The 14,843-nt window shown below is 42.5% G+C and overlaps 1 protein-coding gene across 3 annotated transcripts in view; it reads left to right on the forward strand.

Annotated features, from left to right (window-relative positions):
• Positions 1-14,843, forward strand: part of Ttn (titin) — a 266,701-nt gene that overhangs the window by 172,316 nt on the left and 79,542 nt on the right. For all 3 annotated transcript variants that reach the window (XM_050120983.1, XM_050120974.1, XM_050120992.1), the window contains 29 exons: positions 170-439; positions 528-830; positions 923-1,225; positions 1,459-1,646; positions 1,801-1,915; positions 2,017-2,301; positions 2,396-2,547; positions 3,938-4,085; positions 4,245-4,422; positions 5,195-5,316; positions 5,406-5,693; positions 5,793-6,089; positions 6,206-6,392; positions 6,918-7,033; positions 7,122-7,421; positions 7,569-7,868; positions 7,962-8,067; positions 8,164-8,360; positions 8,450-8,755; positions 8,852-9,130; positions 9,703-10,002; positions 10,113-10,415; positions 10,517-10,879; positions 11,194-11,496; positions 11,621-11,920; positions 12,013-12,309; positions 12,411-12,695; positions 12,791-13,084; positions 14,510-14,809. In XM_050120983.1, the coding sequence (XP_049976940.1) occupies positions 170-439; positions 528-830; positions 923-1,225; positions 1,459-1,646; positions 1,801-1,915; positions 2,017-2,301; positions 2,396-2,547; positions 3,938-4,085; positions 4,245-4,422; positions 5,195-5,316; positions 5,406-5,693; positions 5,793-6,089; positions 6,206-6,392; positions 6,918-7,033; positions 7,122-7,421; positions 7,569-7,868; positions 7,962-8,067; positions 8,164-8,360; positions 8,450-8,755; positions 8,852-9,130; positions 9,703-10,002; positions 10,113-10,415; positions 10,517-10,879; positions 11,194-11,496; positions 11,621-11,920; positions 12,013-12,309; positions 12,411-12,695; positions 12,791-13,084; positions 14,510-14,809 (7,185 nt within the window). The remainder of the gene's footprint in view (positions 1-169; positions 440-527; positions 831-922; positions 1,226-1,458; positions 1,647-1,800; positions 1,916-2,016; positions 2,302-2,395; positions 2,548-3,937; positions 4,086-4,244; positions 4,423-5,194; positions 5,317-5,405; positions 5,694-5,792; positions 6,090-6,205; positions 6,393-6,917; positions 7,034-7,121; positions 7,422-7,568; positions 7,869-7,961; positions 8,068-8,163; positions 8,361-8,449; positions 8,756-8,851; positions 9,131-9,702; positions 10,003-10,112; positions 10,416-10,516; positions 10,880-11,193; positions 11,497-11,620; positions 11,921-12,012; positions 12,310-12,410; positions 12,696-12,790; positions 13,085-14,509; positions 14,810-14,843) is intronic.

Genomic DNA, 14,843 nt, shown 5'->3' on the forward strand with positions numbered 1-14,843 from the left:
GGGAAGAATTATTATAACCCTCCAACAGCGCTCTCTGCTATAAAATGACTGCAGCATACTTCCAAGGTTCTGATAATGTTAGCCAATGTAGAGTTTAAAAAAAAACCCATGCCGTAACATGACTATAATATATAACTCAAACACGTTTGCATGTTCTCTTTCTCACTAGCTGCACCTAAAATCAAGACAGCTGATCAGGATCTCGTGGTTGATGCCGGGCAGCCCCTGACTATGGTCGTGCCCTACGACGCCTACCCCAAAGCAGAAGCTGAGTGGTTTAAAGAAAACGAACCTCTGTCTACAAAAACTGTGGACACTACAGCTGAGCAGACTTCTTTCAGAATCTTGGAAGCCAAAAAGGAGGACAAGGGGAGGTATAAAATCGTGCTTCAGAATAAGCATGGGAAAGCAGAAGGCTTCATCAACTTACAAGTTATTGGTAAGCCACCGAGTCACTCAAACTTGATTGGCGTAGTGCAGCTTAAAGGCACAGCACCACTAAACAGTCTATGATTTGTACATTGTAGATGTTCCTGGGCCAGTTCGTAACTTAGAAGTGACCGAAACATTTGATGGTGAAGTCAGCCTCGCTTGGGAAGAACCTTTAACAGATGGTGGGAGCAAAATCATAGGTTACGTTGTTGAAAGGCGTGATATCAAGAGGAAGACCTGGGTTCTGGTCACTGACCGAGCGGACAGCTGTGAGTTTACTGTCACTGGCCTACAGAAAGGAGGAGTGGAGTACCTGTTCCGTGTGAGCGCGAGGAACAGAGTCGGCACTGGAGAACCAGTAGAAACCGACAATCCTGTAGAAGCCAGGAGTAAATATGGTAAGAAGTAGTAAACTGCCAACTAGCTTAATTTTTTATTTCCCCCCAACATAACCCGAATTCACGTGTGCTTCTTCTGTGGTGACATCCAGATGTTCCAGGCCCTCCTTTGAATGTCACCATCACTGACGTGAATAGATTTGGTGTCTCGCTGACGTGGGAGCCACCAGAGTACGACGGAGGTGCTGAAATCACAAACTATGTGATTGAACTGAGGGACAAGACTTCTATCAGGTGGGACACTGCCATGACGGTAAGGGCCGAGGACCTGTCAGCTACGGTCACCGATGTGGTTGAAGGACAGGAGTACAGCTTCCGCGTCAGAGCCCAGAACCGAATCGGAGTTGGGAAACCAAGTACAGCCACACCCTTTGTCAAAGTTGCTGATCCAATAGGTGAGTAAGATCATAGCAGTACTTACAAAGAAAATAAACACAAAGAATTAAATCTGTGAATTCAGATGCTTCTGATCAAATAAAATATAATAAAAGAACAAAACCAAGTAAAAGCCAAGACTGTGCCCACGCAGTCCACAGACTTGTTCTGATGACATTGTTAGGATCATTCCATGTCTTAATAAATTGTCACTCAATAAAATTGTATGTCCCTAATCTTTCTGCCATTCCAGAGAGACCAAGTCCTCCTGTGAACCTCAGTTCCTCGGAACAGACACAATCATCAGTTCAGCTCACATGGGAGCCTCCTCTGAAAGATGGGGGCAGCCCAATATTGGGGTACATAATTGAAAGATGCGAGGAAGGGAAAGACAATTGGATTCGCTGCAATATGAAACCTGTCCCTGAACTGACTTACAAGGTAAGCAGTTTGCATCTTAAATATGTGTGTGTATTATATATGTATATATGTTCTATATTATATATACATAATTATGAAATATCACATATATTATAACATATGTTCATGGGCTTAAATGAATATGATGTTAACAAATACTAACTTGTAATTTTAGGTCACTGGATTGCATAAAGGGAATAAATATTTATATAGAGTATCTGCAGAAAATGCAGCTGGTGTTTCAGATCCATCCGAGATCCTTGGTCCTCTCACCGCTGATGATGCCTTTGGTAAAAAGATATTTTATTTTCTAGATTAGTCTGTACCTTCTTTGGTGTACCAGAGACATACATATGGTGCTAGAAATTCATAGCTTTTTTCTTCTTGGTAGTTGAACCAACAATGGATTTGAGTGCATTCAAAGATGGTTTGGAAGTTATTGTCCCAAATCCCATCAAGATCTTGGTTCCAAGCACGGGCTACCCAAGACCAAAAGCAACCTGGACTTTTGGAGATCAAGTCCTAGAAGAGGGGGACCGTGTGAAAATGAAGACCATATCGGCCTATGCCGAACTCATCATTTCTCCCAGTGAACGGCCAGACAAGGGTATTTACACACTCACATTAGAAAATCCTGTGAAGTCAATTTCTGGAGAAATTGATGTCAATGTGATCGGTAAGGAATTAAACTCCTGCTATCTAATGTGATTTGACTGCATTAATACATATTGACCTCAATCATAATACCTCTCACTGCCTTTTCTTACTAGCTCCCCCAAGCGCACCCAAAGAACTGAAATTTAGCGATGTAACAAAGGATTCTGTGCACTTGACGTGGGAACCACCTGATGATGATGGAGGAAGCCCACTAACTGGATATGTCATTGAAAAGAGAGACATGAGCCGGAAAACATGGACTAAAGTGAGTGACGCATAGTAACGCAGCGATTTTAGAAGAGAGAATGAAGGGGATTCCAGAAGGAGGCTGGGAGGCCATGCAGATGGGTCATGGGCTCAGTTTACCTTTGTGTCGTGACAAGTATCAAAACCTTTGGACTGTTCCTTGGATAATTTAGCCAGGGTTTGGTACAATTGTCCCATTTTGTTTTCAGCTAGGCACCTTTAACACATGAAAGAAAGCTTATCTACACACTTGGTATCTAGTGAGTACCCATAGGCACACACTGAGCTATAAGCCATTTCAAAGGAAGTATTTTTTGTCTCAGTGTTCATGGTTTTTTCATCACTGTACTTGATTTACCTTAGTTGAACTGATCTGCCTTGTTCTCTTCCTTTATGCTGGTTATATGTACGTGTGCACGTGTGTGTGTGTTCCATGTATCTATACGCGTGTGCACACACACATTTTGCAGTACTAGAAATAAAACTTAGATTCACATGCTAAACAGCAACTACATCAATGAGTTCGCCCCCAGCCCATTATTACTCTCATTTAAGATTAAATTTCTAATAAACAACTATCTTTTTAATGCACATAAACTAGGAATCTATTTATCATTGTATTTAAGGCCAAATATTATTATAACCCACCTTGCTGTTTTTTCCTAATACAAAAATAATATGAGAATAACACTAAGCTTGCATGTAAAACAACTTTAGAGTAAGCAGGGTGTAGTGGCGCATGCTTGTAGAAACTGAGGCAGGACTGTGGATTTAGAGCCAACCGGAACTAAACAGTAATAGATTCCAGGGCAGCCTGGGCTACATAGAAAGTCCCGGTCTTTTTTATTTATTTTTTTTTTATTTTATCAAATTTTAAGTGTTTTTAGACTTTAGAAAAATGACAGCACTTTGTATATCTCAAATACATAGTCTTATAAACTTTAACTAGAGAAATATATAAGTTTTTGCATAGTTTCCCTCCACAGCTCCATTTTTTGAATATATGTTAACAAAGATCAATACATCTTTTAAAGTTGGTCTAGCTGTTATCTTGAATTATGTGATATGTTACATAATTTGTTTAAAATTTAGAAGGCATCCTTTTCAAAATCCAAGTTAAAATTTGTTTTATGTAATGAGTAATTTTAAAATCTGGAACTAAATACCATCAATTCATAAAAGAAATATTGCAAAATACAGAAGCATTTGGTTGAAAAACAATCATTTGAAGAGTTGATTTACACTGTTTGCTGGTGCATTTTTCATAAACTCCTTTTAAAATCAAATTGAGCTTTTCAGTCTTAAAAAATTAATAGTGGGTATCTGTATTCGTGATTTTTTTTTTAAAAAAGTCTTGACTTGAGGAAATACTGGGGGAAGATAATCAATTAACTGTTTCTTTGTCCCAGGTTATGGACTTTGTGACGGATCTAGAATTCACGGTTCCTGATCTTGTTCAAGGAAAGGAATATCTATTCAAAGTCTGTGCTCGAAACAAGTGTGGCCCTGGAGAACCTGCATATACTGATGAACCTGTAAATATGTCTGCTCCTGCAAGTAAGTGCATGCCTCATAGGTTCATGCCCGGTCTGTGTTACCCAATTGTGGCTTTAGTGCCCGGGTTAAAGTTTGGAATCGGGACAACATGGGTTGGTAGCATGGCCGTAACTGGAGAGCAGCCTGTCTACGATTAACGCCCTCCTTAAAATGTTCCAGCGGTACCTGACCCACCTGAGAATGTCAAGTGGAGAGACAGGACTGCCAAGAGCATCTTCCTCACATGGGATCCTCCTAAAAATGACGGTGGCTCGCGCATCAAAGGATATATAGTTGAAAAATGCCCCCGTGGTTCTGACAAATGGGTTGCCTGTGGCGAGCCTGTTGCAGACACAAAGTAGGTGTTTGTTTTTTAAACTGGATACATGCGTATTTCCGACTCCTAATCACTAGAATGGATTTTACCTGGGAGACATTAAATGTTCATTTTTTTTTCCTCACTAAGAATATTTCTAGTATACCTATATCCGATTTCACAAAGTTCAGCTGAGCATAGACAGCGTTCAACGTTTCATTAGTTATGATACTGAAAAGTCCAGTCACACATCAAGAATAGCCTGGTCCCAGGAACCTAACCGGGGCAACACAGGAAGAAATGGAAGGCATAGCAGAAATATACAGGAAAAACTGTGGTCTAGTGTGTGTTTTTTTGGGGAGGGTGACCACGATAATGGAGGACACCTCCTATGCTACCAGCAAACTCAGCAGGTTTATTATGTACAGCCCAAAGTGGAGGCTGTAGACTGTCTCCATGGGAGGTCTGGGTAGGGGAGATTCAGGAGGAAGCAGCTGTGGTTGATACTTTGTATACACCAGTCTTACCTTAAAGGTCAAAGGCTTGTCAACATTGGTACATAGACCAGAGGAAGGCTTTGCCATTTCCATGAGTCTGAGGACATGGTTGTGCTCACGTCAACAACACAATTCACCAGGACTCCATCCATTCCTGACACATTCATTGCTTCCTCCACTCCCCACAGTCCAGATATTTCATCTAAAAACTGGTACTATGTTAGTGGTATGAATTCTAGAGAAATAACTATACTATGTAACTCTAAGTGTAATAGATTATCTCCGTGACCATAACGCCCCTATTTGTGTTCTGACAGAATGGAAGTGACAGGCCTCGAGGAAGGCAAATGGTATGCCTACCGCGTGAAAGCCTTGAACAGGCTAGGTGCTAGCAAGCCAAGCAAACCCACAGAAGAAATCCAGGCGGTGGACACACAGGGTATTTATCATTTTCTTGTCTTATCAGCCAGAATTCTGACCTTGTCAGCTTGAACTCGCTAACAGTGTGAACAATCTTTTCCAATTCAGAGGCTCCTGAGATCTTCCTTGATGTGAAACTCCTCGCTGGCCTCACGGTAAAAGCCGGCACGAAGATTGAGCTTCCGGCCACTGTGACTGGAAAGCCTGAACCTAAAATAACCTGGACAAAGGCGGATACCCTTCTGAAGCCAGACCAAAGAATCACCATCGAAAACGTTCCTAAGAAATCCACGGTGACAATCACAGACAGTAAGAGAAGCGACACAGGCACGTACATCATAGAAGCGGTGAATGTCTGCGGCCGGGCCACCGCAGTGGTGGAAGTGAACGTCTTGGGTAAGGGAGTCTCTTCTTTTTAAAAGGATTAAGTTCGCCATGGCTACTTGAACAAAACCGTTTACGACATTTTTTTCCCCCATGTAATGCCATCCACAGATAAACCCGGACCACCAGCTGCTTTCGACATCACAGAGGTAACCAATGAGTCTTGTCTTCTGACATGGAACCCGCCAAGAGATGATGGTGGATCTAAGATCACGAACTATGTCGTGGAGAGGAAGGCGACGGACAGCGATGTGTGGCACAAGCTCTCCTCGACTGTGAAGGACACACACTTCAAGGCGACCAAACTGACACCCAACAAAGAGTACATCTTCAGAGTTGCAGCGGAGAACATGTACGGCATTGGCGAGCCAGTGCAGGCTGCTCCAATAGTCGCCAAGTATCAGTTTGGTGAGATGCTCAATCTGCTAACTAAAGAGAAGAAAAAGGGATGGGTTATATCAATCGTGCATGTAGGTGTTGGATACAGCGCATATGACTTTTTTCTGTCACTATGCCATCTATAGATCCACCTGGACCGCCAACTCGCCTAGAACCTTCTGACATCACTAAAGATGCAGTGACCCTCACGTGGTGTGAGCCAGATGACGATGGTGGCAGCCCCATCACCGGATACTGGGTGGAAAGATTAGACCCTGACACTGACAAATGGGTCCGATGCAATAAGATGCCAGTGAAGGACACAACCTACAGGTGAGCCCGCTCCACGTGCCTGTCATTGCTTTAAATTAGCCACATACTCAGCTGTTGGCATGCCACGATTCCTTTTGATCACGTGTGATTACAAATCAAGAGATTTTCATCACTTTTACTTCTATTGCCTGTTGGCACATGGTTTTTAAATGACATGGATACCATCTAATAGCACATATCTGATATCTCTATTTCTAAGCATTTGGTCTTCCAATATAGTAGCATAACTGATAATATTATAATGTATATTATATACACATTATTATATAATATTATATATTATATATAATGTTATAATGTATATACATTATAATATCTAATATAATATATAATATTATAGATAAAATTTGAGTAATATATGTGGCTTAATATAAAGAATGTGGCAGTGCAGTTAAAATAATTTTAAATGTATGTGGAAGTATATTCAGTAAAATTTACAAATTGATTCTCACTATTTAAACAAGTTAGCCTCTTCTATGTATAGTACACACTTCTTACCATGATGTTACCTTGTCCCTGCTCCAGAGTGAAAGGTCTCACCAATAAGAAAAAGTACAGATTCCGTGTGCTGGCTGAAAATTTGGCTGGGCCTGGAAAGCCAAGTAGATCAACTGAACCAATCTTAATAAAGGATCCCATAGGTATTATTTATATGATTTTCTGTGGTTATTTTGAGGCATATATTAACTTCCTTTGGACAAAACAAACAATGCTGAAATTGGCTTGCAGATCCTCCATGGCCTCCTGGAAAACCAACTGTAAAGGACATAGGCAAAACATCATTGGTACTGAACTGGACCAAGCCAGAACACGACGGAGGGGCAAAGATTGAGTCTTACGTCATTGAGATGCTGAAAACTGGGACAGACGACTGGGTCAGAGTGGCTGAGGGCGTCCCCACCACCGAGCATTTGCTCACAGGCCTGATGGAAGGGCAGGAATACTCGTTCCGAGTGAGAGCCGTGAACAAGGCTGGAGAGAGTGAGCCCAGTGACCCGAGCGACCCTGTGCTTTGCCGGGAGAAACTCTGTAAGTCACTCTTACGATCTGAAAACTACGTCTAAAGGAGATTTGAAACCTCACTATTATTCCCACCTTGCCTCATTGTTTCCTTGACACCATGAGAACCTTTGGTAAAGACTTACATGGGACTTTTTTTTTTTCTCTTTTCTTCAGATCCTCCATCACCACCTCGTTGGCTCGAAGTGATTAATATCACAAAGAATTCAGCTGACCTAAAGTGGACAGTTCCTGAGAAAGACGGAGGGTCACCCATCACCAACTACATCGTGGAAAAAAGAGACGTGAGGCGGAAAGGCTGGCAAACAGTGGACACCACGGTCAAGGAGACCAAGTGCACAGTAACCCCCCTGACAGAGGGCTCTCTGTATGTGTTCCGCGTGGCTGCAGAAAACGCCATCGGGCAAAGCGACTACACCGAAATCGGAGACTCCGTCCTGGCCAAAGACACCTTCAGTATGCACCTTAACTAAGTCTTTGCAGCAGCATTTGTAGCGAGTAATACGTCTTCCCTCGGGTTTTTCTAACCATTGGTTATTTTGCCAACAGCCACCCCGGGACCACCCTATGCCCTGACAGTGGTTGACGTGACAAAGCGACATGTTGACCTCAAGTGGGAACCACCTAAAAATGACGGTGGAAGACCGATCCAGAGGTAGAGCTTCCATTCCACTTAAAAAGAGTCAAGCACGGACATCCGGGACAAACTTCTGCTTTTCTGAGTGCTAAGTGAAATGTTTTGTTCCAACAGATACATCATTGAGAAGAAGGAAAAATTAGGCACCCGTTGGGTAAAAGCTGGGAAGACCTCAGGCCCCGACTGTAACTTCAGAGTAACTGATGTCATCGAAGGCACAGAAGTCCAGTTTCAAGTTCGGGCTGAAAATGAGGCAGGAGTTGGTCACCCAAGTGAGCCCACAGAAATCCTGTCAATTGAAGATCCGACAAGTAAGTCAGTCGTGCCAATCATTCAGAGAAGATTGTGTAGGGCCTGGTGGTAAGACTGGGATGTCAATGCTTTGCTGCTGTCTTCCCAGGTCCTCCCTCACCTCCTCTTGATCTGCATGTGACTGACGCTGGGAGGAAACACATTGCCATCGCTTGGAAACCTCCAGAGAAAAATGGTGGCAGTCCTATCATAGGCTACCATGTTGAAATGTGTCCGGTGGGCACCGAGAAATGGATGCGAGTTAACTCTCGCCCAGTAAAAGATTTGAAGTTCAAAGTCGAAGAGGGAATTGTTCCCGACAAGGAATACGTCCTGAGAGTGAGAGCCGTCAATGCTGTTGGCGTCAGTGAGCCATCTGAAATCTCTGAGAACGTGGTTGCCAAAGACCCAGACTGTAAGAATTAGATATATTTTATAGCTGATAATATATTCTTTTTTTCCTGATCACTGCATTTTAACGTATTTTCCCCTACCCCTTGATGTTTCGTAGGCAAACCAACAATTGATCTAGAGACTCACGACATCGTTGTTATCGAAGGTGAAAAGTTAAGCATCCCTGTGCCCTTCAGAGCTGTCCCAGTTCCAACTGTGAGCTGGCATAAAGACGGGAAAGAGGTGAAAGCCAGCGACAGATTAACAGTGAAGAGTGACCACATCTCTGCACACCTGGAGGTTCCCAAGAGTGTCCGTGCAGATGCCGGAGTGTACACCATCACCCTGGAGAATAAGCTTGGCTCAGCAACCGCTTCAGTCAATGTCAAAGTCATAGGTAATAATTCTGTAATGCAGTTCTGGGCATTCAGCATCTGTTCCAGAAGTTATAATAGCTAGCGTTGCGATAGTCTGTACAAATAGCTTCAAGAGCTGGCATTTGGACCCCGAACACTCCCTCAAGTTACTTATTTTCATTTGAAAAGCAATTTTGAAGAGATGAGATTAAGCTCTGATTAATTTATTTGCATTTGAAATACTAATGTAAATGAATTAGCATGCCTAAAGAGTATTTCAGTGATCAATATTTCTTTCTGAATTATATAAATTCAGCTTTCTATAGTCTTCTCCTTCAGGAGTAATAATATTTTTCTGTCCTTTACTACCATCCCTGGTTTTAGTTGGATATTAATAGAGCAATTTTGCTTAACATAAATACTCAAGGATTGATGTTTCTGATTAGTAACAGATGGGGAACAAAGATGCTAAATGTCTTGTGTTCTGAGGGACAGTAGCACAGAAAAGATTACTCCACCCAAAAATGTATATATTCCAAATCAGATAAAGTTCACCATTCAAATGCTAATTTTTCAAGCTTATGATAGTAATTATCAATTTAATATGTAACAGGTCTACCTGGTCCGTGCAAAGATATTAAAGCAAGTGACATAACCAAGAGTTCTTGCAAGTTAACATGGGAGCCTCCGGAATATGATGGTGGAAGCCCAATTCTTCATTATGTCCTGGAGCGTAGAGAGGCTGGGAGGAGGACATACATACCAGTCATGTCTGGTGAGAACAAACTGTCTTGGACCGTAAAGGATCTCATACCAAATGGTGAATACTTTTTCCGGGTAAAAGCAGTCAACAAGATTGGTGGAGGCGAATATATTGAACTCAAGAATCCCGTCATCGCTCAAGATCCAAAGCGTAAGTTGGAACATAGACATTTGATGGCCAAGACAGAATATCCGAGAATTACTGTCTTTGCATTTAATTGGTTTCTCCGATAGTAATAGGTATTTTTCTTTGTTCGCCAGAACCGCCTGATCCCCCTGTGGATGTTGAGGTTCATAATCCTACAGCTAAGGCAATGACTATCACATGGAAGCCACCCTTGTATGATGGAGGAAGCAAGATAATGGGTTACATCATAGAAAAGATTGCTAAGGGTGAAGACAGATGGAGGAGATGCAATGAGCATCTGGTACCTGTTCTGACCTATACAGCCAAAGGACTTGAGGAGGGGAAAGAGTACCAATTCCGTGTGCGAGCAGAGAACGCTGCTGGTATTGGTGAACCTTCTCGGGCCACGCCCCCAACCAAAGCTGTAGATCCTATTGGTATGTTTTGTTTATTGGGGGTGCTGCTTTTTCATTGTAAAACAAATGGGGTTCATGCTTGGTTGAGAATTAAAGGCAATTCTGACTTTTAATCATTACAGATGCCCCGAAAGTCATCCTCAAAACAAGCCTGGAAGTTAAACGGGGTGATGAAATAGCACTTGATGCGACCATTTCTGGCTCGCCCTACCCAACAATCACATGGATAAAGGATGAAAATGTCATTGTACCAGAGGAAATTAAGAAGCGGGCAGCACCCCCGGTTAGGAGGAAGAAGGGTGAGGCTGAAGAAGAGGAGCCGTTTTTCCTGCCTCTGACAGAGCGTTTGAGCATCAATAACAGCAAACAAGGAGAATCTCAGCTGCGCATCCGTGACTCTCTGAGACCCGATCACGGCCAGTACATGATCAAAGTTGAGAACGATCACGGTGTCGCCAAAGCTCCTTGCACTGTCGTTGTGTTAGGTAAGTAGTTAAAACTACTTCACAATGGAGAAAGAAAATCTACCTAAGAGTTCTAGGAAGACATAAAAATAAGTAGTTTGGGGACCCTTTAAAAGAAACAACTTCAGCTAATAGTTCTCATTTACATTTTATCACCTAAGCAGACACTATTGAAAAAAAAAATCAACTGGCCTTGTTCTTTGTTAGCTAATGTAATATAAAGATAGAAGAATATGGGAAAACTAGAAGTTGTACCCAAAGACCATACTAACACGTTTTCCACAGCAGCTGGTTCTATACAAAATTTTAATCACCCATCTCCTTTGATATATTAGATACACCAGGACCGCCAATCAACTTTGTATTCGAGGATATTAGGAAGAACTCTGTCCTCTGTAAATGGGAACCACCCCTTGATGACGGTGGCAGTGAGATCATTAACTATACCTTGGAAAAGAAAGACAAGACCAAACCTGACTCCGAATGGATTGTTATCACTTCAACACTCAGACACTGCAAATATTCAGTCACAAAACTGATTGAAGGAAAAGAGTACCTCTTCCGTGTAAGAGCTGAAAATAGGTTGGGACCTGGACCACCTTGTGTCTCCAAGCCACTTTTGGCCAAAGATCCATTTGGTAAGGTTCTTTCAGCATCTTAAGTTGGCTTTTCACCATATGCTTCCCTGTTTACATCGTCATGGTTGTGTAAAATTGATTTTATATCATATTATTTATACAATTCAAATAATTTTTTCCTCAGAACCTCCTGATGCGCCGGATAAGCCCATTGTGGAAGATGTCACCAGCAACAGCATGTTAGTAAAATGGAATGAGCCAAAGGATAACGGCAGCCCCATCTTGGGTTACTGGCTTGAAAAACGTGAGGTCAACAGCACACACTGGTCTCGTGTCAACAAAACCCTTCTCAGTTCTCTGAAGACCAAGGTAGATGGCTTATTAGAAGGACTCACCTACGTCTTCCGAGTCTGTGCCGAAAATGCTGCTGGGCCTGGAAAGTTCAGCCCTCCTTCGGACCCCAAAACAGCTCGTGACCCCATCTGTAAGTACCTTCTTAAGAAGAAAGCATAAGAGAGTAGCCCATGTTTGGAAACCATCGGTGAACTTGACCTGTGTCTTCTGCCTTCATCCTAGCTCCACCTGGGCCACCCATCCCAAGGGTTGCAGATACAAGCTCTACGACCATTGAGCTGGAGTGGGAACCCCCAGCTTTCAACGGTGGTGGGGAGATTATTGGCTACTTTGTCGATAAGCAGTTGGTTGGCACTAACGAGTGGTCACGCTGCACAGAGAAGATGATCAAAGTCCGCCAGTTCACCGTCAAAGAAATTCGAGAGGGCGCGGACTACAAACTTCGAGTGAGCGCTGTCAACGCAGCCGGTGAAGGGCCACCTGGGGAAACAGAGCCTGTTACCGTGGCTGAACCACAAGGTACTTCAAAGTTTTCTGGGGGAGGGATTGGATGTTTCCCAACATGGGGCTACATTTTCTTGTTCCTTGCACTAACATATATGGCCGTTCTTCCTCAACAGAGCCTCCAACCGTGGAACTGGATGTTTCTGTAAAGGGAGGCATACAGATCATGGCTGGGAAGACTCTCAGAATCCCAGCCGTGGTGACTGGCCGGCCTGTGCCCACAAGAGTATGGACCATCGAAGAAGGGGAGCTGGATAAAGAGCGTGTTGTAATAGAGAATGTTGGAACCAAGTCTGAGCTAATTATCAAGGATGCATTGAGAAAAGACCATGGCAGATATGTGATCACAGCAACAAACAGCTGTGGTTCCAAATTCGCAGCAGTCCGGGTTGAAGTGTTCGGTAAGGAATATCTGGAGGATTTTCGTAGGATTTTCCCATGGCATGTGATCCTACAACACTGATTTATTGTTGTTTGTTACTGTTTCTTTTTCCAGATGTCCCTGGCCCAGTTCTTGACCTGAAACCTGTTGTAACGAACAGAAAGATGTGTTTGCTGAATTGGTCGGATCCAGCAGATGACGGAGGAAGTGAAATCACAGGGTTTATAATTGAAAGAAAAGATGCCAAGATGCACACGTGGAGACAGCCCATTGAGACGGAGAGATCCAAGTGTGACATCACAGGTCTCATAGAGGGACAGGAATACAAGTTCCGTGTCATTGCCAAGAACAAGTTTGGCTGTGGGCCTCCTGTTGAAATAGGACCAATTCTTGCAGTTGATCCTCTAGGTAAGAAAAGATTTTCACTGTGTTTACCAAATAAATGTTATTCTGCTTAGAGATAAGTCAAGTATTTGCTGAGACTTATGGTATCAAACACCCAACAGTCTCAAGATCTTAGACTAGCTAGAGGATAATAAAAGAAAATCAAATATCTGTTAGCAATTTTTAAGATACCATATTTGCTAAATCTCCATGTATTTTTGCTTTATGTATATGAAAGGTGTGGCGTTTTCTGTGCCAAAAATTTTGGATCTACAAAGTCTTCATAATAACCTACAAGTAGTTCAAATAATTTAGAAGCATTCAATATTACCAATAGAGTAGAGGATCTCTAAATACAACAGTCTGGCCAGGCATTGTAACACATGCCTTTAATCCCAGCACTCAAGAGGCAGAGGCAGGTGGATCTCTGTGAGTTCAAGGCTAGTCTGGTCTACACAGCAAGTCCCAGGACAGCCAAGGCTACACAGAGAAACCCTGTCTAAAAACAAACAAAAACAAACAAGTAAAGTGAATTGGTGGTTACATAGAATTCTCTGCTTTTCTAAAAAGAAAATTATGAGGCAGGTAGTTGTCATAAGATAAATGACTGAGTTTTATTTACTACACTGCTAAGAAGTCTTCATACTGGAAGGGTAGAGAGACCCCCAATCAGAAAGAGCTCTCAAAGAATAGAAAACCAGAGGAAGTCCCCCAGAAACTAAAATGAAACACTAAAATTATGCACACTTAGTAATACCCCTTTATGTCCCTCTTAAAGGAAAATCCACTCCTCCAGAAACAGGAGGTTCTCTTCCACTCAGGCATCTGGAAAAAGAGAATTATAGCACACACCACCATTTCAATCACCCCATAAAGTCCATGAGTTTCAGAGTGTGCCAGAGGCCTCAGGATAGATAGAACTGGGACTCCCTGGATTCCCTCTGCAGTAACAGTCAGCTAGAATGGGATGGCTCTACTTATACCCATCAGAGCCTATTCTTAAAGACACAAAACCTTTGAGGTATTTCACAAATGATTTTTCCTTTGAAGCAATATAACTCAAAGGGTGGTCAGTAACCATGTCTACTGTTTGGCCACAAGAGAAAAAACCACGATGCTTTCTGCTGGCATTCAGAGCAGAGCATCACACACCTATTCTCCTAGGTTGGTAGACTAAGACAATCTGTCAGTGTCCCAGGCATACAACCTAAAATACTAAATACAAAACACATACATACATACCCTTGACTTAATTTCAATTAGTGATTTTGATGAGATATTCACTAAGAAGAAATCTGCTGTTAGTGAAAATGGATATCATTATGACTTACATGTTTGGAAAAGGATTTTGAAAATGCCATTTAATTGATTTTTCACACAGAGGTGAAATATCATTTCTTATGCAAATGCTTGTTTCATACTCATACTTTCAATGGCCTCTGCTTTAAGGTCCTCCAACATCTCCTGAGAGGCTCACATACACAGAAAGGACAAAATCCACCATCACGCTTGACTGGAAAGAGCCCCGCAGTGATGGCGGCAGTCCCATCCAAGGATACATCATTGAAAAACGCCGCCATGACAAACCTGACTTTGAGAGAGTTAACAAGAGACTCTGCCCAACCACGTCGTTTGTGGTTGACAATCTCGACGAGCACCAGATGTATGAGTTCCGGGTCAAAGCCGTCAATGGCGTTGGTGAAAGCGAACCATCCCTGCCTCTTAACGTAGTCATCCAAGATGATGAAGGTATGGGTTTCATCTCTGATGCCACTAATGTGCT

This window comes from Alexandromys fortis, unplaced genomic scaffold (genome assembly GCF_014885135.2).
Source record: "Alexandromys fortis isolate MF-2015 unplaced genomic scaffold, M_Fortis_MF-2015_v1.1 scaffold_8_1_9099942, whole genome shotgun sequence".
NCBI lineage: Eukaryota > Metazoa > Chordata > Mammalia > Rodentia > Cricetidae > Alexandromys > Alexandromys fortis.